Source organism: Myxocyprinus asiaticus, chromosome 42 (assembly GCF_019703515.2).
Source record: "Myxocyprinus asiaticus isolate MX2 ecotype Aquarium Trade chromosome 42, UBuf_Myxa_2, whole genome shotgun sequence".
NCBI classification, from domain to species: Eukaryota; Metazoa; Chordata; class Actinopteri; order Cypriniformes; family Catostomidae; genus Myxocyprinus; species Myxocyprinus asiaticus.
In genome coordinates this window covers 22190450-22213986 of record NC_059385.1, presented here as the reverse complement: position 1 = coordinate 22213986, position 23537 = coordinate 22190450, and the positions used below count along the sequence as shown (strand labels likewise).

General features: G+C 43.2%; 1 protein-coding gene across 1 annotated transcript in view; it reads left to right on the top strand.

Annotated features, from left to right (window-relative positions):
* The window catches only part of LOC127432798 (leucine-rich repeat transmembrane neuronal protein 4-like), a 30443-nt gene extending 7244 nt beyond the window's left edge, over nt 1–23199 (top strand). The window contains exons 2-3 of the mRNA XM_051684224.1: nt 21544–22800; nt 22868–23199. Coding sequence (XP_051540184.1) covers nt 21544–22800; nt 22868–23199 — 1589 coding nt within the window. The remainder of the gene's footprint in view (nt 1–21543; nt 22801–22867) is intronic.
* Nucleotides 23200–23537: the final 338 nt, after the last annotated feature.

Here is a 23537-nt window from a genome sequence, read left to right as displayed (position 1 = left end):
ATTCACGTAGTTTTTTTCACAACACTCAATAACATAAACTTAATACACTCAGTACACCGTGCTCTCGTGTCGCAGACAGACACATGACCATGCCCCCATCCTCACACACGCGAAGTCCCCAGTCTTGCAGCTCAATTCTGATAGCGGAGTATGCAGCAGACTACCACGATCTGAGGGGTATTCCAGAAAGCAAGGTTAACTTACCGTGACATAAACCCTGAACTCTCGGTTGATTAACCCAAATCTTACTTGCGGTATGTGGGTTCCAGATCACCTGTGCGGGGTTAGTTCACTCAGCCATGAGTTTCAAACGTAAGAGTTTTTGCACATTCTCGGTGAACTCAAAGGCATTCTCAGCTGATCACCGAATCCACGAGTCACCATGGAAACAGACGCTAAGAAGAAAGGCGCGCCATATTTCAGTGAAGCAGAACATGAAGTTTTAATGACTGCAAACGAGCATTATTTCATCTTCACTCGTAATAGCGATAGGAGCTACATTGGTTTAGAATTGAGAGTTTGCTTGACAGAAATTATATTGAATCATTGCGTGAATTTTTAAATTAATAAAACTAAAGTTCTACCGTACATATAAAAGCTTAATTCAACATTAATATTAGACCTCTCTCACCTACATTAATGTTTAATAGGTCGACCATTACATTATTTGTTTGCACTGAACTTCATTATAAGTATTAACATTCATATTATATTAATATTATGATAATAGGCTATAGGTTTACTATATCTTTTATTTTAAGATTCATTTTAATGGTATTTACCATGATCTGTGCATGCTAATTTTATTTTACTGTATGTCATGTGAACTGAATGTATTTCCTTTATTTTTAACACCATTTGATGTACCCAGTTGGGGTTTCTAAAAACTTAGAATCATATCACCTTTAATTCCCACAGTTGCTGATTGTCTCATTGTATTAATAGACCCTCTTTCAATTGTAGGATCTCCCACAGTTGCCATCATTTTCCACTGATTTAATGTAATGTTTTTTAGTAGGCCACAAATGATTATTCATGTGCATTATAAGATGAAGATCTGCTGTAACAGTGGTGGACAGTGATAGGAGTTACATGTCCATTGTGTTCTTTTCTCATTTGATGTGGTATTAAAACTTGTCATGTTGTGTTGTCATGTACAGTAGGGTCCATCTGCCTACACCAAGTTGGTACGGAATGAAATTATGTTGTTTTAATTGAAGATCATGTGTCTGATTATACATTATAGATGTTCATGATCTCAGCATTAGGGAAAGTAACTCATCTCTTCCTTATTAATAGGAAGCTGTAAAAGGTCCCTTTTGAAAGGCAGAACAAAAATTTAATTTCGAGATGGACCATGTACAGCTTCTGATCGAGTAGAGGAGGCTGAGTATCAGAAAAAATGTATCTTTCATTGAATCACCTGGCCACCAGCTAAATGAGGGGACTGTGGGTGACTCTAAATGACAGTATGTCTCATTTATATTTTCAGATTATAAAGAGAGTACAGTGAACAAGTCTGGAAATGTGTGCATTTATATGTACAGTAGCTTACATGAATTAGAGTGATAAGAAATAAAATCTCTAACCTCTATATCTGTGGTCTGTGAAATTATCACATATTATCTAGTTAGTGAAGAAGAATAACGAGTGATTAATTGTTTAAGCTATTAATTGGCAGACATTACCTGCATATTGATTCTATGGAATGTCCTTTTATAAATAACATTAATATTCATTGACTAAAGGAACTGTAAATAGAATGTTGGTGCTATAATAATTTTATTCTATTAAATTTATAGAATAAAATGTTTTTATTAGAAGGGCTAAATATAAATACATTAAGTCCTGTCTTCACAATGAAGAGTGTGGAGGACTTTCCAATGTGTTCTGTGTTAAAAAATATTACAGTATTAAAACCTTCCTATTAAAAGTTAAAGCACAATGTACACAGTTTGTTCACTTTTGAATACAGATCTGCGGTGTGAGACTGGAAATGCCGGAGTAAAGAAGATTTGTGAGGTAAAAATGGCAGTTTACCGTAATATTGCTTTAAAAATATAATATTGTGCGTAATCTGAACTTTCTCGCCCGCTGTGTCGCTATTAAAAGGGCACACATGCGCTGACAGCCTCTGACACGTACTAAAATCTACCTGAAATAAACTAACTCTGGAACATAACCTATACCGGAGCAGGTTATGTTCAGAGAGTAAGTTGCTATGGCTACTAACATACCCTGAAAGTTCTCCGTTTTTGGAACAGAAAGTTGAAGTTATCCGCTTATTCTGAGTAAACTTACCCCAGGTAAGTCACTTAACCTGCTTTCTGGAATACACCCCTGGCTCTCTCTGCCAGGACTGTACTCCATCGCTCCATACATTTAGGGGGGAATGGACACTTTTCACACTTCCAGGTTTTGGAACACGGAAGTAAATGGTTGCATTGTACACTTTGATAGCGTTGAATGGAAGATCATGCAAATATAATTTTTGCATACTCATTTGCTCCAACATCTAAAGAAAAATGCCACTATTACGTTTCCACAGTGTTCCAAATGAAGAAAAAAATAGAGAGGGCTAGAATATGAGAAGATGACAAATTTACTGTCACACCCTCAGCAGCTATATTAGAAACCTCATTGCATGCGTGGTAAGTTGTTTAAAAAAATAAGAATAATAATTCCATGGTAATATAATACAAAGTATAATGTTTTAAATTAACACAAAATAAAAATAAAAAAAACTGCAAACATACATACATACACACATACATACACATACACAGTGCATTCAGAAAGTATTCATAGCGCTTCACTTTTTCCACATTTTGTTATGTTACAGTGCTCTGTTGTGATGATCTGCATGTTCCTTCATGCGCTGCTTTGCACTGCGATCAGTGTTACAGAGTTCCGTTTTTGAGTTGTCTTGAGATATTGAAGGTAGATTGATGTTGAGTTTTCTTCTGAGAAATAGTTCTGCTGGGGTCTGTTGAGTGGTTCCATGGGGTGTTGCTCTATAATTTCTCAGGAAACTATACAGGCACTGCTTCCATGGCTTACCCTCAGCATTTGTAGTCATGACTGTTTTTTTGAGTGTTCTTATGAAACGTTCTGCTTCCCCCGTTAGCCCTCGGCCAGTAAGAATTTATCGTTCTGTGTTTAAAACCAAGATCCAAACTGAAGTCTGCAAAGGAGCAACTGTTGAACGGTGGTCCATTGTCAGTTTTGACTGTGCGCGGAATGCCAAATGACTTGGGGATTACGGCATTGGCTGCCATTGATTTGGCTATCTCCACTTCTGGATATCTAGAATAATCTTCAACAACTACCAGTAAGTAATCATCAGAGGGAAACAGACCAGTGAAATCTACAGAGACTTCTAGCCATGGATCTTTTGGTAATTTAGACATCTTGAGGGGTTCTGTGTGAGTTTGAGGTGTGGCTGCTAGACAAGGAATGCAATTTTGTACATCCTTTTCCACTTGTTCCTCGATACCGGGGAACCATACTTTCTCCCTTATCAGTTGCTTGGTCTTAAAAATGCCCATGTGTCCTACGTGTGCAAGTTAGATGGCTTTTTGATACAATGATGATGGAAGGATGAGTCTATTTCCTCTGAGGACAATGTGTTGAGACGCATTAACTGTGAGTTCATGTCTAAGACGGTGAAATGCTTTCAACTTTGTGCGATCAGAATCTGTTATGTTTGTTGGTACATGCATCCAGGCTTTTCCATGTAACTCTTTTATCAGAATGGAATCCTTTTTGGTTTCTTCTGTTACTTCTGCCAACATCATTGCCTTGGGGACTGTGTTGTTAGTGATGAAATTGACATAGTTTTCGGCATTTGAGAGGGTGCCCCAACAAATAGTCTGCTGGGTTAACTTTTCCAGCTTTATATTGCACTGTGAACATGTACTGTTGGAGTCTCAGTCTCCAGCGTTCAAGTCTGGCAGGTGGTGATGAGCTAGGGTTATTGAAGATGAGCTCCAATGGTTTGTGATTTGTGATGACCGTGAAGTGAGAGCTATACAGATATAGATGGAAATGTTCACATGCACAGATTATTGCCAGAGCTTCTCTTTCTGTTTGCGAGTAGCGTTGTTCTACAGCTGTGAGCGCTCTGCTGGCATATGCGATGATGTTATCACATGAATTGTTGGAGATGGACTGACTTAATATGGGCCAACTGGACTGGCGTTGACCAGTAGTGTGGATTTTTTTTTTTGTTTTCCGGGTCAAAGTACAGTGCATCCGGAAAGTATTCACAGCGCTTCACTTTTTCCACATTTTGTTATGTTACAGCATTATTCCAAAATGGATTAAATTAATTATTTTCCTCAAAATTCTACAAACAATACCCCATAATGACAACGTGAAAGAAGTTTGTTTGAAATCTTTGCAAATTTATAAAAAAAATAAATAAAAAATAAAAAAAATCACATGTACATAAGTATTCACAGCCTTTGCCATGACATTCAAAATTGAGCTCAGGTGCATCCTGTTTCCACTGATCATCCTTGAGATGTTTCTACAACTTGATTGGAGTCCACCTGTGGTAAATTCAGTTGATTGGACATGATTTGGAAAGGCACACACCTGTCTATATAAGGTCCCACAGTTAACAGTGCATGTCAGAGCACAGACCAAGCCATGAAGTCCAAGGAATTGTCTGTAGACCTCCGAGACAGGATTGTATAGAGGCACAGATCTGGGGAAGGGTACAGAAAAATTTCTGCAGCATTGAAGGTCCCAATGAGCACAGTGGCCTCCATCATCCGTAAATGGAAGAAGTTTGGAACCACTAGGAGTCTTCCTAGAGCTGGCCGCCCGGCCAAACTGAGAGACTGGGGGAGAAGGGCCTTAGTCAGGGAGGTGACCAAGAACCCGATGATCACTCTGACAGAGCTCCAGCATTTCTCTGTGGAGAGAGGAGAACCTTCCAGAAGAGCAACCATCTCTGCAACACTCCACCAATCAGGCCTGTATGGTAGACTGGCCAGACGGAAGCCACTCCTCAGTAAAAGGCACATGGCGTCCCGCCTGGAGGACTCTCAGACCATGAGAAACACAATTCTCTGGTCTGATGAAACAAAGATTGAACTCTTTGGCCTGAATGGCAAGCGTCATGTCTGGAGGAAACCAGGCACAGCTCATCACCTGGCCAATACCATCCCTACAGTGAAGCATGGTGGTGGCAGCATCATGCTGTGGGGATGTTTTTCAGCGGCAGGAACTGGGAGACTAGTCAGGATCGAGGGAAAGATGAATGCAGCAATGTACAGAGACATCCTTGATGAAAACCTGCTCCAGAGCACTCTGGACCTCAGACTGGGGTAAAGGTTCATCTTTCAACAGGACAAAGACCCTAAGCACACAGCCAAGATAAAAAAAGGATGGCTCCAGGACAACTCTGTGAATGTCCTTGAGTGGCCCAGCCAGAGCCCAGACTTGAACCCGATTGAACATCTCTGGAGAGATCTGAAAATGGCTGTGTACTGACGCTCCCCATCCAACCTGATGGAGCTTGAGAGGTCCTGCAAAGAAGAATGGGAGAAACTGCCCAAAAATACGTGTGCCAAGCTTGTAGAATCATACTCAAAAAGACTTGAGGCTGTAATTGGTGCCAAAGGTGCTTCAACAAAGTATTGAGCAAAGGCTGTGAATACTTATGTACATGTGATCTTTTTTGTTTTGTTTTTTGTTTTTTATTTTTAATAAATTTGCAAAGATTTCAAACAAACTTTTTTCACATTGTCATTATGGGATATTGCTTGTAGAATTTTGAGGAAAATAATGAATTTAATCCATTTTGGAATAAGGCTGTAACATAACAAAATGTGGAAAAAGTGAAGCGCTGTGAAAACTTTCCGGATGCACTGTATGCCATCATAGCATTCAGAATCAGTTGTGATTTGAGCTTGTATAGCGCTGACTGTTGTTTTGGTCCCAACACCAGTTATAGTCTTTTTGGGTGAGTTCACGCAGTGGTTGTGAGGTTGTTGCATAATCTTGTATGAAACGGGAACAGGACGTCGTCATTCCTAACAAACTGCACACTTCAGAAACATTTTGTGGAGCTGGAAGGTTTTTGATGGCTATTATTTTCTTTAGATCTGCTGGAATACCTTTGTCTGAAAACACATAGCCAAAAAAATCTAGTTCTGTCGTCCTGTACTCACATTTGTCTCCATTGAGAGTGAGGTTTTTCTTCCTAAGCCTTTTGAACAGCTTGCAGGCTGGCATTGTATTCATCACGTGTTTTCCCATACACTATGATATCATCACTCATGTTTTTCATGTTCGGAATGCCATGAAGAACCTTGTGAAACACCTCGGGTGCTGAATTAATGCTAAAATTCAGGTGAGTGCATATCCAAAGGCCTGCATGAGTTGTGAATGTTGTGATGTACCTTTAATCTGGATGAAGTTCAAGTTGATGATATCCAGCAATTAGGTCTAGTAAATAGCACGGTACCATTAAGGTCATGAATCAAATTGTCCATGGTAGGGGTGACATGACATTCACGATGGATAGCACAATTTGGCATGTGCATATCTACGCATATGCAAATATTTTCAGGATTTTTGGGTTTAGGTGCAACGACTATGGGAGACCACTGACCTTCTCAATGATGCCTTGTTGTTCCAGCCTGGTGAGCTCTTGCTCAACTTTTTTTCTGATGTGGAATGGAATTCTTCTGTGTGGTCATTCTGCTGGCTTTACAGACTCGTCAATGTATAGTTTTTGCTTGAAAGTCTTTTAATTTTCCAATGCCCTGAAAGAGGTCTTTGTACTCTTCCAGTAGCAGTGTTGTAACCAAGCAGAGAACCAGAATGACCGTTGATCACATGTGGCTGTGCTCTTTCCTTTGGTGGAACTTCTGCTTGAAATTTTCCCTTCAGCAGAAGTGGTGTGGGTGGTCCATACGCAGTTGTTTTTTGGCAAGTCGGTGTACTGCACACAGCAGTTTAATCAACATCGGCACAAGAGACTTACATGCGCAGTTGCCATTGTCCATTTGTCACTTGTCGCCAATTGTGATGTTGATTCTTGTTCAAAAGAAGGACAACGTAGACAGGGAAGGCAGGTTCAGTGGTACATTTTACTATCTGATACCTGGATCAGTATCGGCTCCGATACTGATGTTTTTAAACGGATCGGGTATCGGTCAGATGAGCCCGATCCAAATCCTATACTGTGTGTTAGTCATGTTCGTTACTGTCAAGCTCAAAAAATGACATAAACATTTAAAACACAATTAAAGTAGTTCATATCACTCGTGCATTTTATTCAAAGCCACAGACGTGCGATAGCTCTGTGAATCAAAAAAGGCTGTGTTTTATAAGTAAATATAAAATGCATGCGCAGCTCCAGCGTGTTATTGAATGGCGCTGCTCTGTTTACACACACACACGCCTATTTTTAGCCTTCACGCGGTGCACAATATTTGAGCTCTACTCACGAACAACATCTTAGATGTACGTAGATGCTCAATAGTTTGGTTCACTTATATGCATTTAGAATGGCACCGAAGGTGCACTTTTACCAGAATTTGAATAAGAAGCAAATTAAACTACTGTGAACTTTCCTACAAACAGACACATACAGGACTTCCTGGAGAGTTCAAAATGTCAAAATAAAAGCATGAGGGTTTAAAAGTTAAAGGTGTCATGGAGGCAGAGATACGAACTCAGTAGCATTGTTTATTGAACAGATGATTGAAACAGTTATTAAACATTGTGAGTAAATCCAGTTGAGCAGAGTGGCAAACATCAGGTGAGTAATATCCAGACAGGGTATAGACACAATGAACAGATAACCCACAACAGTCTTATGATACTTGCAGGCAGTAATGAAGACACAGGTATGTTTGACAGAGTAGAAAGGTGTGGAGTCTCAGAGATAGTATCAATGAGAACAGACAAAGGGTGTGTGTGAAAACAGGGCATATATGCAGTTCTTGATTAGCCACTAATGATATGCAGGTGCGTGTAATCAGAACTCGGGAGAGTGAGCGCTGTGATGGCAGTGAGGGAGAAAGAGAGAGACCAGTGGATCCATGAAAAAAAGGTGTACGATTGAGATATATTACTATATATTACTATTATAATATATTATAATTATTATTATTTGTTTACAAATTATAATAATATTGAAGTTAAATGGGTTCCAAAAAATAACTGTGAATGAAAAGTGAGCTGATATCTTACAATTAAACTGAACAAAAAAGAGATCTGAATCCTTTAAAGTCCAGATACAAGTTGAAGAAATTTTGCCTTCTTTTCTACTGATGACTTACACTGGAATTACTGTTATTTTTGCTGCTACATTATCCAATATACTAGTTAACAATAAAGTTTTTCTTATTAAGCTACACATTTATATTGCAATAATGTGTAGTTAGAGGTTTGTGTTTATTTACATATTAAAGAGTACACCCAATTAGTTCCACACAATAATGTAAAGATATTCTAAACTGATTATGTGAAAAAACAACAACACTGGTATCAGATCGGTATCGGCCGATACTGAGATGGTGGATGGTGGAAAAAGTGGTATCGGTGCATCCCTACATTTTACTGATGCATGTCACTCTCCTTCACTTACAGAACAACATCCTATTTTTATGCTCTACCTGCTTGCGTGCTTACGTAACACAACTGCAAGCCAACTGAAAAAACATGGAAATTAAGTTGTCTGAAGACACTACACTGCCTACTGTCATCAAGCAGTTGTAAATCGAAATGTAAATTGTGGTGGGCAATATTTGTGAATGAACAACATGATCTCATGAGAATTTGTTTGTATTCTTACGTAAAGTTTGGTTCTAACAAACTTACATTTGCTTACGTTTGCATATAAACAGAAACGTATAATACTGAAATATTGATTGCATCTAAAATATCATCATTTTACATTAGATTTAGGGAACCCTAACCCTGGAATGAAGCACATTCGATAATGAGCCTAATTTTAATAGAAAAGAGGTGTGTTTGCATGTAAAGGCATGACAATGACTTCATTTAAATAGTCAAGGAGCAGGAGCTATTTTGCGCCTAAAATAGTAGGGTGGTTCGTGAATAAGGCCTAGCTTTTTGCACTGAAATTTTCCACCCCCACACCCCCCCCCCCCCCCCCCCGGGGATTGTGAATATTTAGTAAATAATATGCAGGTTTTTGCTCTGCAGAGTTTTGGTTTACGAGTAGTGTTCCACCCCCCTGAAATATTTGAACTCGATTGCCATAGATTGATTGTCTCGGTAGATAAGGATTCCACAATTGAGTTGTTGCTATCAGCTGTCAGTAACTGGCAGTTTGTTAGTTTTGTTAGTTTTGCACCTGGAATATAAAATTTTAAGTCTGCAAAATGAAATGTAAGACCAAGAGACAGAACTCTCACTGGTGTTGCACTGAACTCTGGCTAATACACTTAATAACCTGGCATAATGGGTACGCCATGTTTATTACTTAAGTTATGAAAAAGCAGGGGATTCTTGCACCTTTTTGATTGTGCTTATAGAATTTTCTTGGAGCTTGGGGCTGGAGGTTGTAAGGTTACATTTTTAGTGCTGTTGCCTTATGGACAGTGCAGTGTTTACCTGTAGGGGTTAATTATGAGGGTCAGTCTGCTCCAATTCATTACACATTTTCTGTTTGTTGCAGCTATTCAGCATTCATGAACTGTGGGGGCACCTGAAGCTACATGACCCCAACATAATGACACTTCACAGAAAAATGTGTGTCCTTGTAGAGAGGCAAATAATAATGGACTGCCAGTAAAGCATAACAACCTACAAGAGTCAACAAGTCAGTTGTAAACATAGTTAGATGCATCTGATCCATTTTTGTTCTTCAAATAGCCTCAGGGGATAGCTAATGGCAGGTTTGATGGTTTGCATTGCCATATGTTTTCTCAGAAATCTATACTGAGTCACTTCATGCAAACTGCAATTGACGACAATGAAATGCAATTGTGAGATTCATTGCTCAGGTTCTGAAGTCACAATTTAATCCTTAAAAGAGAGTATTAGGCAGCCCGGTTGGAAGATGTAATGACAGTGATCTCTTTCTCTAGCCTTTCTCTAAAATGTTCTTAACTGCACTATGGAATTATAGTTTAGGTAAAACTGATGACTCTGCAATTTGCCGTGTATGCTTGGGTGGCCTCCGTCTTGCTTTTTTAGCAACAGTAGGCAATGAGTGCATGGTACATGCAGTACGAGTCTTAAACCGTAGGGCTATGCATTAAGACTCCAATCAATTTCTTTGTTCCGTATATTGCTGTGTTCATTTTTTCTGGCAAAGAAAACTCCTGTTGCACTTAAAACGTATAGAAGTTTGTAATGAAATAGCCCGTTTTACATCATCTTTTCTGGCATAAGTAACACAGAATGAAACATATTTTAGGAGCAGACTTAATAGCTCCTGAGTAATTAGGTGTGATTTAATGATTCTGCTCTAAATTGACTAATCAATTCCATAAAACAGTATAAAAATATAGTTTTAAGATATTGCTGGACACAGCAAATAGTCACAGCTTAAAGTTGATAAGTGTATATAATTAGTCAGATTTAAAAATTGTTCCTTGTAAATTAATCCAAAAAACACTTTTGAGAGTTAATCGTAATGTAGGTCTAGTTTAATTCAACAGAGAGTGCCAGAAACGTCTCTTTTCATTTGGTGTGCACTTATTGTTAAGAACCAAATGTTTTTAAATATTGTGCCATTAATGGAGAAATAGAATTTATGATAGCAAAGAGTACCTTTTAGAGCTACAGACTAATGAGCGATAATACCCAAAAAATGAATGTGTCCTTATACATATTTTAGAGAATTAATTGAGAACACTAGCAGCATCAACTGAGCCACTCACCTCTCAGTCTCTGTGGCCCCAACAAGATAGAGAGTAGGTAAAAGACAGATACCAAAAGCAAACCAGTTAGAGCTAGTACAACTGTAGGTGCTAATTTTTATATGGAGTGGAAATGTTTTATCCCATGAAGTGACCTATAACCTCTCAGTTTGTAGAGACTGACAATCACAAATTTCAGATATGTAGTTCTCATCTATCTCAAAGTATAACATTTTCATAGCTTTATATGTTCTTCATATGACCGATTTATATATTTATTTATTTCATTTAGCCGTATCGATTGATATTGAATAGTAACGTTGTTATATGCAGATTAGGATAACTTTGCCATCATATTAGATTACGACAAAAACATTTAACCTGCATTGTTTCTTGATGAGAGCTTCCTTTTAAGAGTGCTGTCCCTTTTATGAACGCATCTCAGAGTGTGCTCGTTTAGCTATAGCTGAACTGTGTGCGTTCATGCATAAAACTTTTATGTTTAAGTTTATTGTTTGTTTACACAACCTTTACTAATGTTACTTTCAAATCAACTTCAGCTCTTAATTATGCTTGTTCATTTTATCCATCTCTGGTGTTAGCTAAAATGCTAATTTTCACATTGAGTCATCATGCCTTTGAATTCAGACATTCATGTGAAGTGTTAAGTGTGAAACTGTATAATTTTCTACGTTTATCTCAGGGCTACAAATGTTCATAATTGTTGTATGTATTTATACCTAATGCTGCATGATTACCTAGTGTCACACCACACATACTAACTCTTTTTATTTTATAATAACCAACTATTCATCAAATTAAATCCATTGGCCGTAACTCTTCATAACAGTGAACATAAGAGTTCTACTCTGTAAAATCACACAGTAATGTCAATGAAGCATATATATCACAAAATAACAATATCACAAAACCAACAACCCTACTAACTTCAAAGCTTCATTTAAATTTTTAATTTTTTTTATCTTTCTATTTGTTTCGAGGGACTGGGTGCTCTGACATCATGATTTCCTAGTGCCTTCTCCCTTACAATGAATTCAATCCATTGCGAGCAATTTGAAAGGTAACCATGACTGCTACTAGAGTGCAAAATGCGACTTAAATCACAATGTTAGTGTTATTACAAAATGGTTTAGATTTATAATATTGTCTATCAATAATGTGTATCGTTAATAACATAAATACAGTAATTAGCTTATCTGTGTAAGAATTTAAGGTTCATCCCTACCAAAGCTGCATAGAAAAAATATATATATATACATATATACTGTGTGTGTGTGTGTGTGTGTGTATATATACTGTATATACAGTTGAAGTCAGAAGTTTACATACACTTTTTTTAACCACTCCACAGATTTAATGTTAGCAAACTATAGTTCCCTGTCTGTCACTCACTCGACATTGTGTCGATGTAGTAACACTAGGGGTTCGATCTTGTGAGCCCCAATCACCTTTGCTTAAAATAAAAAAGACCAGTGAGAATTGGCGAGTGGAATTTGCATGCCACTCTCTGCCTCGGACATACGGGTATAAAAGGAGATGGCGTGCACCACTCATTCAGATTTTTTCTTCGGAGCTGAATGCATGTATTGTGTTCATCCCATCACCTACGCCAGGGGTGTGAAACTCGGTTCCAGGAGGGCCACAGTCCAGCAGAGTTTAGCTCCAACCCTAATTAAACACACCTGAAGCAGCTAATCAAGGTCTTCAGGAGTGCTTGAAGATTACAAGGAGGCATTTTGGAGCAGGGCTGGAACTAAACTCTGCAGGGCTGCGGCCCTCCAGTAACTGAGTTTGACACCCCTGACCTACGCTTACGCTGCTGGATTTACAGCGCATATCAGCGGTCACCCTCGCACGGTCGAGTGTTGTACTTCCCCTGGGCGCTTCGGCGGCCGAGTCTACAGGTGCTAAAAGAGTATATTCTAAAGAGTATACTTATATTTCTACTAAAAGAGCTCGCACAAATGATTGCCGTCTTTTTAAAGATGGCCTTTCGCCTTTGTGCTACTGGATGTGGCCGTTATCTCTGCCCTCTGGATAGCCATGAAATCTGCCTCGAGTGCTTGGGGCGCCAGCACGCCGAGGCAGCTTTCGTGAAGGGGTCATGTTCTCATTGCGAGAACATGCCCATGAGAACGTTGCGGTCACGGCTTACTTCCTTCTTCGTAAAGCAAGGAGACACCGCGGCTGCTTCCCAACCCGGTCCATCCTGGGCAGAAATTCAGGCGGCCGGGTCGGTGAGCGCTGCGGGCAATCTGGATGTGGACATGGGAGCATTTCCGCGGACCTCCCATCCCCCAGCACACTCGTTCTACCTGGAACATTTTACAAGAGGAACACATAAGTGAATCATCTTAAGGAGACAGTGGTACAAAAAGTGCCATATTACAAAGTTTCACTTCTCAGAGTAGCATTCAAAACAGATTCAAATGCAACAAGGAAATTTTTTTTAGTGACTGGTTAAGTGCTCATGGAAAAGATGTGTTTTTAGTCATTTTTGAAGACAGAAAGTGAGTCAGCTTCACGGATGGAGTTGGGAAGGTCATTCCACCAGTGTGGTATGATGAAGCCGAAAGTCCGGGAAACTGTTTTGGTGCCTCTTTGTGTTGGTACAACAAGGCGACATTCCATTGCCGACCGCAGGCTTCTAGTGGGCGCGTAGCTCTGCAGAAATGATTTTAGGTATGCTGGAGCAGTGGGGTTACTCGAGCCTGCTTAAATGTAGTGGGAAACGTGCCTGTAAGTAGAGATGTGTTGATTATGTGAGTGAGTGCAGGTAAGATGGATGGAGAGATGGCCTGGAGAAGGTGAGAAGGAATGGGGTCAAGGGAACAAGGGGTGGGGTGGTTGGAGAGGAGTAGTTTAGAGACCTCAGTGTCAGTCAGAGGAGAACATACAGGATTTGCATACAGGAGACAGGTGTATGACAGGGTGAGGTGCTGAGAATGTATTGCTGATGGTTTTAACCTTATTAGTAAAAAATGTGGCGAAGACATCTGCTGTCAGTGATGTGTCAGGCGGTGGAGGGGGAGGACAGAGAAGTGTGTTGAATGTTCTAAACAAGCTGCGAGTGTCTGTGGTGCTGTTGATCTTGTTCTGGTAGTAGGAAGTTTTTGCAGATTTAACGTTATCTGAAAAAGTTGCAAGCAGAGTCTGATACTTACTTAGATCTGCTGGATCTTTAGATTTCTGCCATCTCCTCTCAGCTGCCCTGAGGTCAGTCCGATGTTCACGAAGGACGTCAGAGAGCCAGGGGCTGGGTGGTGTAGTACGTACCCGGAAGAGCTGTCGAGCGATGCAGGCGGTCCGATGCAGGCGGATTTAATGTCTTGTTCGCGGCTCATGAAGAGGATGAGTTATTGGTTGCAGCATCGGAGGGTGGGCTTCTGCTGTTGGAAGCGGACGAATCTTCTGAGCTCCCGCTCACGGGCAGTAGAGCTCAGGATGAGACGGATGCTAAGATGGCAGCCGTGCTTGCCCGGGCGGCTGCGAACATCAGGCTAAAGTGGAACCCTCCACCCTGCCCTGAGCATTCGTGGCTGGATGATTGGTTTCTAGGATCGGAGCACATCTCACAGCCATGCCCCGCCCTGGTACCTTTTTCTGCCCGTACATGCTTTGCAGGCTCGTCCATCATAACTACTCTCGACGGCGGAGCGGCTAAGGGATACGTCAAGCTTCCCCAGGTAGAGCGTGCCGTAGCGGTGCATTTATCCCCGCAGGGCGCAGCCACCTGGAGGGACCGACCAAGGCTCCCTTCCAAGGCCTGTAAGTTCTCTTCCACGTTGATGACGAAGGCTTACAAGGCCACGGGTCAGGCTGCCTCCACCCTGCATGCCATGGCCATCCTGCAGGTCCACCAGGCCAAGGCATTGAAAGATCTGCGTGAGAACTGACCCAGGGCTTATGCAGGAACTGCGTACTGTGACCGACCTCACCCTATGGGCGACGAAGGTCACGGCACACGCCCTGGGCCGGACGATGTCCACTCTGGTGGTCAAAGAGCGGCACCTATGGTTCAACCTTGCGGGACACCATGAAGGTTTGCTTTATCGATGCGCCCATCTCCTAAGGGGGGCTTTTTGGTGACACTGTTGAGGACTTCACCCATCAGTTCTCGATGGTGAGGAAGCAGATGGAGGCAATCAAACACATCTTGCCGTGGCGAGACAAGGCCTCCGAAGTCCCGCGCCCCATCTGCCTCTTGCCAGGGCCGTCCTCCTGTGGCGCCGGCCCCGGCTCCTGCACCATCGTAGCCCGTACGTCGGTCTGTGAGAAGAAGATCCTCCCACAGGAAGGTGGCTCCACCTGCCTGTCAGCTGGCCCCCAAGAACCCCGGATGGGCTTCGAGGCAGCCCTGACATGGGCGACCCAGGGATGAGGCGACTGACTCCGACCGGTCTGGCCCGGGTGAACTTACCAGCCCCACCATCGCCTCTGGGCCAGCGCGTGGTGAGTATAACATCGGTGAGTGCCCTCTGGGCCTCAGCACCCACATGGTCAATAAAAGAGCAGTTTCCTCATTCCCTGGGTCAGCATGCTCGCGACGGCCAATAGCTGGAAGTCTTTCCGGTCAACCAGTCGGATGCGAGGTGAACAGGTAAGTGTGCTGGTCTCTAGGGCCGCTCGCCCACCCCAGCCACCGACTACCGTTGCGGGCTTGCGGAGCAGCACATCCCCCCTGGGCTGTCTTCCAGGTGGAGCGCCTGCTCTGCCTTGCTGCAAACCACCCTCCCCAGGCACGATAAATCCAGTCGTCCCCTTGGTGCCGCTGGCGTGGAATCTGGAGGCCTGGTTAGTGCTCTCCAGCCCCTCACGGTGGCTCATCAGGACGATTCACCTCAGCTACGCGATCCAGTTTGCCAGACACCCGCCCAGGTTCAGTGGCATCCTCTCCACTGCGGTGCGGGGCGAGGGTGCCTCCATCCTCCGGGCAGAGGTTGCCACCCTTTTGGTGAAGGGAGCAATAGAACCCGTCCCCGTAGCTGAGTCACACAAGGGCTTTTACAGCCCTTATTTTATTGTGCCCAAGAGAGGGGGAGGGTCACGCCCAATCTTGGACCTGCATGCCTTGAACAAGGCCTTACACAGGCTTCCGTTCAGGATGTTAACGTAGAAGTGCATCCTGGGGTCAGTACGATATCAGGATTGGTTCGCGGCCATCGACCTCAAGGATGCATACTTTCACGTATCAATCCTTCCTCGACACAGACCCTTTCTTTGGTTTGCCTTCGAGGGATGAGCATACCAGTACAAAGTCCTCCCCTTCGGTCTGTCCCTGTCCCCTTGTGTCTTTACCAAGGTTGCAGAGGCTGCCCAGGCCCCGTTAAGGGAGAAGGGCATAAATATTCTCAATTATCTCGATGACTGGCTAATCCTAGCACACTCGTGGGATCTATTGTGTGCGCACAGGGAACTTGTGCTTCAGCACCTCGACCGACTCGGTCACTCTCATGGCACGTCTTACGACCGAATGTGCACAGTCAGTGCTGACCTGCCTAAAAAGCTAGTGGCGCCAGTGAAAAAATTTCAGAGGCTCCTGGGGCATATGGCATCCTCAGCGGCGGTTCTCCCCCTCGGGTTGATGCATATGAGACCGCTTCAGCACTGGCTACAGATTCGAGTCCCGAGGTGGGCATGGCGCTATGGCACCCAGCGTGTGACTATCACACCACAGTGCCGTCAGACTTTCAGCCCTTGGTCAGACCTGGCATCTCTACGGGCGGGCGTTCCCTTAGGCGGTCTCAAGGCACGTTGTGGTCATGACAGATGCCTTGAACTCGGGCTGGGGTGCCGTGTGCAATGGGCAAGCAGTATCGGGTCTCTGGACGGGGCCCCGACTCCAGTGGCACATCAACTGCTTAGAGTTTCTAGCAGTATTGCTGGCCCTGCGGAGGCTTCAACCATTGATTCAGGGCAAGCATGTGTTGGTCCGGACCGACAACACAGCGACCGTGGTGTACATAAACCGCCAAGGCGGCGTACGCTCGCATCGTATTTCGCAACTCGCCCGCCGCCGCCTCCTTTGGAGTCAGCAGACATTGAAGCCACTCACCTTACGGGCATCCTCAACCATGCAGCGGCAGGTAATGCTCCATGGGGAGTGGAGACTCCACCCCCACGTGGTCCAGCTGATTTGGGAGAGATTCAGGGAGGCGCAGGTAGACCTTTTCACCTCCTGAGAGTCATCTCACTGCCCCCTTTGGTACTCCCTGTCCGAGGCTCCCCTCGGCACAGATGCCTTGGCACACAGCTGGCCTCGGGGGCTACGCAAGTATGCATTTCCTCCAGTGAGCCTTATTGCACAGACACCAAGATGGGCAGCAAGTCCTGTTCATTGCGCCGTACTGTCCCAACTGGACTTGGTTCTCAGATCTGATGCTCCTGGCAGTAGCCCCTCCCTGGTGCATTCCCCTGAGGCAGGACCTTCTTACTCAGGGGCAGGGCATGCTCCGGCACCTGCAGCCAGACCTCTGAAACCTCCATGTCTGGCTCCTGGACGGGACGTAAAAGGCCTAGCAGATCTTCCACCAGCGGTGGTAAATACGATCACTCAGGCCAGAGCCCCCTACACGAGGCAGGAATATGTGAACTTGCCTGTTGGTAAGTCCATGTGAGGTATTCTCCACATGTTAACCTCCCTCCGGTAGGTTGTGGTCTCTGTAGTGCCCTCCCTCCTGGAGAGAGAAGAGCACTTCCCAGCGCTTTTCTAGAAGGTGCTCGGTGAGAAATTGCTTAACAGCAAAAATCAGGAAAGGCCACCGCCTGTAGCCTCCTTGGGTAAGTGCCTCCTCACCCCTTAACGGGACTAGGGAGACACCTTACCTAACTCGCTGGAAGGTCACAACGTGGTCGAGCGCTTGCTTTGAGGCATGCAGCAGCTTGCCTGTGTCCACTCTTCCATACCCCGTGACACGGTTCAGCGCCTGTGGTGTTTCCTATAGGAACCCCTAGTGTCACTACATCAACACAACATCAAGTGAGTGACAGACAGGTAACATCTAGGTTATTTGTGTAACCTCTGTTCCCTCATGGAGGGAACGAGACATTGTGTCCCTCCTGCCGTGGTGCTGAAACGGCCGCTGACATGGCCAGGACTCTCTATCGGCTCCTCAGCATAAATCTGAATGAGTGGTGCACGGCATCTCTTTTTATACCCGTTTGTCTGGGGCGGAGAGTGGTATGCAAATTCCACTCGCCAATTCTCATTGGCCTTTTCTATTTTAAGCAAAGGTTATTGGGGCTCTCAAGATCGAACCCCTAGTGTCACTACATCGACACAACATCTCGTTCCCTCCATCAGGGAACAGAGGTTACACCATTAACCTAGACATTTTGGCAAGTTGTTTAGGACATCTACTTTGTGCATGACATGAGTAATTTTTCAAACAATTGTTTACAGACTGACTGTTTCACTTTTCATTGACTATATCACAATTCCAGTGGGTCAGAAGTTTACATACACTAAGTTTAGAAAATTCCAGAAAATTATGTCAAGCCTTTAGACAATTAGACATTTAGCATCTGATAGGAGGTGTACTGAATTGGAGGTGTACCTGTGGATGTATTTTAAGGTCTACCTTCAAACTCTGTGCCTCTTTGCTTGACATCATGTGAAAATCAAAAGAAATCAGCCAAGACCTCAGAAAAACAATTGTGGACCTCCACAAGTCTGGTTCATTCTTTGGAGCAATTTCCAAATGCCTGAAGGTACCACGTTCATCTGTACGAACAATAGTAAACAAGTATAAACACCATGGGACCATGCAGCCATCATACCGCTCAGGAAGGAGACGCATTCTGTCTCCTAGAGATGAACGTAATTTGGTACGAAAGGTACAAATCAATCCCAGAACAACAAAGGGCCTTGTGAAGATGCTGGAGGAAACAGGTAGACAAGTATCTATATCCACAGTAAAACGAGTCCTATATCGACATAACCTGAAAGGATGCTCAGCAAGGAAGAAGCCACTTCTCCAAAACTACCATAAAAAAGCTAGACTACAGTTTGCAAGTGCACATGGTGACAAAAATTTTACTTTTTGGTGAAATGTCCACTGGTCTAATGAAACAAAAATTGAACTTTTTGGCCATAATGACCATAGTTATGTTTGGAGGAAAAATGGTGAGGCTTGCCAGCCGAAGAACACCATTCCAACCGTGAAGCATAGGGGTGGCAGCATCATGTTGTGGGTGTGCTTTGCAGGAGGGACTGGTGCACTTCACAAAATAGATGGCATCTTGAGGAAGGAAAATTATGTGGATATATTGAAGAACCATCTCAAGACATCAGCCAGGAAGTTAAAGCTCGGTCGCAAAATAGGTCTTCCAAATGCATACCTCCAAAGCTGTGTCAAAATGGCTTAAGGACAACAAAGTCAAAGGTATTGGAGTGGCCATCAAAAAAGCCCTGTCCTCAATCCAATAGAAAATTTGTGGGCAGAACTGAAAAAACGTGTACGAGCAAGGAGGCCTAACTCAGTTACACAAGTTCTGTCTGGAGGAATGGGCCAAAATTCCAGTAACTTATTGTTTGAAGCTTGTGGAATTCTATCTAAAACGTTTGACCCAAGTTAAACAATTTAAAGGCAATGCTACCAAATATTAACAAAGTGTATGTAAACTTCTGGCCCACTGGGTATGTGATGAAATAAATAAAAGCTGAAATAACTCATTCTCTCTACTATTATTCTGACATTTCACATTCTTAAAATAAAGTAGTGATCCTAAATGACCTAAGACAGGGAATTTTTTGTCTATGATTAAATGTCAGGAATTGTGAAAAACTGAGTTTAAATGTATTTGGCTAAGGTGTATGCAAACTTCTGACTTCAACTGTATATACATATAAATAGCTCCTCAATTACCTACAGTGCATCCGGAAAGTATTCACAGCGCATCACTTTTTCCACATTTTGTTATGTTACAGCCTTATTCCAAAATGGATTAAATTCATTATTTTCCTCAAAATTCTACAAACAATACTCCATAATGACAACGTGAAAGAAGTTTGTTTGAAATCTTTGCAAATTTATAAAAAACAAAAATAAAAAATAAAAAAAATAAAAAATCACATGTACATAAGTATTCACAGCCTTTGCTCAGTACTTTGTTGAAGCACCTTTGTCACCAATTACAGCCTCAAGTCTTTTTGAATATGATGCTACAAGCTTGGCACACCTATTTTTGGGTCTTTGCAGGACCTCTCAAGCTCCATCAGGTTGGATGGGGAGCGTCGGTGCACAGCCATTTTCAGATCTCTCCAGAGATGTTCATTCGGGTTCAATCTGGGCTCTGGCTGGGCCACTCAAGGACATTCACAGAGTTGTCCCGTAGCCACTCCTTTGTTATCTTGGCTGTGTGCTTAGGGTCATTGTCCTGTTGGAAGATTAACCTTCACCCCAGTCTGAGGTCCAGAGCACTCTGGAGCAGGTTTTCATCAAGGATGTCTCTGTACATTGCTGCATTCATCTTTCCCTCGATCCTGACTAGTCTCCCAGTTCCTGCTGCTGAAAAACATCCCCACAGCATGATGCTGCCACCACCATGCTTCACTGTAGGGATGGTATTGTCCAGGTGATGAGCGGTGCCTGGTTTCTTCCAGACATGATGCTTGCCATTCAGGCCAAAGAGTTCAATCTTTGTTTCTCATGGTCTGAGAGTCCTTCAGGTGCTTTTTGGCAAACTCCAGGCGGGCTGTCATGTGCCTTTTACTGAGGAGTGGCTTCCGTCTGGCCACTCTACCATACAGGCCTGACTGGTGGAGTGCTGCAGAGAGGGTTGTTCTTCTGGAAGTTTCTCCTCTCTCCATAGAGAAATGCTGGAGCTCTGTCAGAGTGACCATCGGGTTCTTGGTCACCTCCCTGACTAAGGCCCTTCTCCCCCGATCTCTCAGTTTGGCCAGGCAGCCAGCTCTAGGAAGAGTCCTGGTGGTTCCAAACTTCTTCCATTTACGGATGATAGAGGCCACTGTGCTCATCGGGACCTTCAGTGCTTCAGACATTTTTCTGTACCCTTCCCCAGATCTGTGCCTCAATACAATCCTGTCTCGGAGGTCTACAGACAATTCCTTGGACTTCATGGCTTGGTTTGTGCTCTGACATGCACTGTTAACTGTGGGACCTTATATAGACAGGTGTGTGCCTTTCCAAATCATGTCCAATCAACTGAATTTACCACAGGTGGACTCCAATCAAGTTGTAGAAACATCTCAAGGATGATCAGTGGAAACAGGATGCACCTGAGCTCAATTTTGAGTGTCATGGCAAAGGCTGTGAATACTTATGTATATGTGATTTTTTTCGTTTTTTATTTTTAATAAATTTGCAAAGATTTCAAACAAACTTCTTTCACGTTGTCATTATGGGGTATTGTTTGTAGAATTTTGAGGAAAATAATTAATTTAATCCATTTTGGAATAAGGCTGTAACATAACAAAATGTGGAAAAAGTGAAGCGCTGTGAATACTTTCCGGATGCACTGTATTCTGTTTATACTATGGTTACAGATATGATGGAATGAAAACAAATGTTTATTATAGGAAAATATGTGTGGATGGTAGAAGTTTTTCCTCATATGAGCCTTGACATCCTTAAACATTTGTAAAAATAAGATTTGATTTGTTGCTAAATATTACAAGCTTATGTTATGCTTTTTTTCTCTGTAGGTTCTGCTATGTGTGACAAGAGATTATTGGGCCTCATCCTCCTGCAAGCCTCCTCCCTCCTGCTGTTCAGCTCTGGGGAAAGGATGTGCCCCAATAGCTGCCACTGTGAGGGCAAGATTGTCCATTGTGAATCAGCTGGCTTCCAGGATGTCCCAGAAAATATTTCAATTAGTTGTCAAGGCCTGTCTCTTCGCTACAATGACCTGCATACAATGCTCCCCTACCAGTTTGCTCATCTTAACCAGCTACTCTGGCTGTACCTGGACCACAATCAAATTACATTAGTGGATAGTCGTGCTTTTCAAGGGGTACGACGATTAAAGGAGCTGATATTGAGCTCTAATAGGATTTCGCAGCTCCATAATGTCACTTTTCATGGAGTACCTAACATTCGCAGTATCGACCTTTCCTATAACAAATTGCAGGAGCTGCAGCCAGGCCAGTTCTATGGTCTTCGAAAAATGCAGAACCTGCACTTGCGCTCCAATGGGCTCACTACAATCCCTGTCCGGGTCTTTCTGGAGTGCAGGAGCTTGGAATTCCTTGACTTGGGCTATAATCGGCTTCGCGTTTTAACTCGCACAGCGTTCCTGGGGTTATCCCGACTCATGGAACTCCATCTGGAGCACAATCAGTTTTCACGAATCAATTTCTTTCTCTTTCCTCGCCTTGCTAACCTTCGTGCCCTATATCTACAGTGGAACCATATTCGAGCTGTTAACCAAGGCCTTCCGTGGAGCTGGTATACCTTGCAGAAGCTTGATATCTCTGGCAATGAGATACAGACACTAGATCCTGTTGTATTTCAATGCCTTCCCAATCTTCAGGTTCTCAACTTAGAGTCCAACAAACTGGCAAATGTATCTCAGGAAGTTGTGGCTGCCTGGATCTCCCTAACAACCATTAGCCTTGCAGGTAATATGTGGGACTGTGGGCCAGGCATTTGTCCTCTTGTTGTTTGGCTCAAGAATTTCAGAGGCACTAAGGACACTAGTATAATCTGCAGCAGTCCCAAGCACCTTCAAGGGGAGAAAGTTATGGAGGCCACCAAGAACTTTATTGACTGTGATGATTATGAGATCACTGCTCAATCACCTTTGTATCTGCAGACCTTTGATCCAAGTTTTGATCTTACCCCTGAACCAACTGAACCAACAATGGCTCCAACAACACCTCCTCCACCCTTGCCTTCACCTGCCTCCGAGGCACCCATTCCTCCTCCCCAGCCTCTACCACCTCAACATCCCACCTTTCCCAGTCATAAAAATAAAGACCCCAGAGATTCCCGTCAAGGGACACCCTCATCTTCCAATAGCTTATTTAGTGACAACAGCTCCTGAACAGGACAGCGTGTCTTTTCATAAGGTGGTAATGGGCAGTGTGGCACTGTTCCTCTCAGTGTCTTTAGTCCTATCAGTGATTTATGTCTCCTGGAAGCGATACCCTGGTGCCACCCGACTGTTGCAGCCGAGTTCAGTTGTGGGTCGAAAGCGCAGGAAAAAGAGTCAGGAGCCAGAGCAGAACCTGAGCTCTCAGCTCCAGGAATATTACATGAGCTACAACCCTGCAGCCACGCCAGAAGCCTTGGAGGTGTTGGGCAATGGGACAGGTACCTGCACCTGCACCATATCCAGCTCCAGGGAATGTGAGGTATGACGTGCAAGGCCACCTAAAATCAAATCAGATCTAAACAAATGAACTGCTCAGGAAATAGAGGTAAATTCTTAATTGTGCATGCTGCAAATATTCATCTGATCAGGGATAAGCACCCTTGACTCCTTAGGTCCTTCATAAAGCCTCATATAAGGGATGTCCCATTTAGTCCACTGTCTGTCACTCCAAATTGATATATCTATTTTCATGCAAAGTAAACTCAAAACCAGGAGTCAATGGTTCCAAAAGCACTGCACTGTCCCACACATTGGCACAATCTTGTTTTTTGTCTCATTAATTATTGCACTTATTTATTTATTTATTTATTTTTGTCATAATGA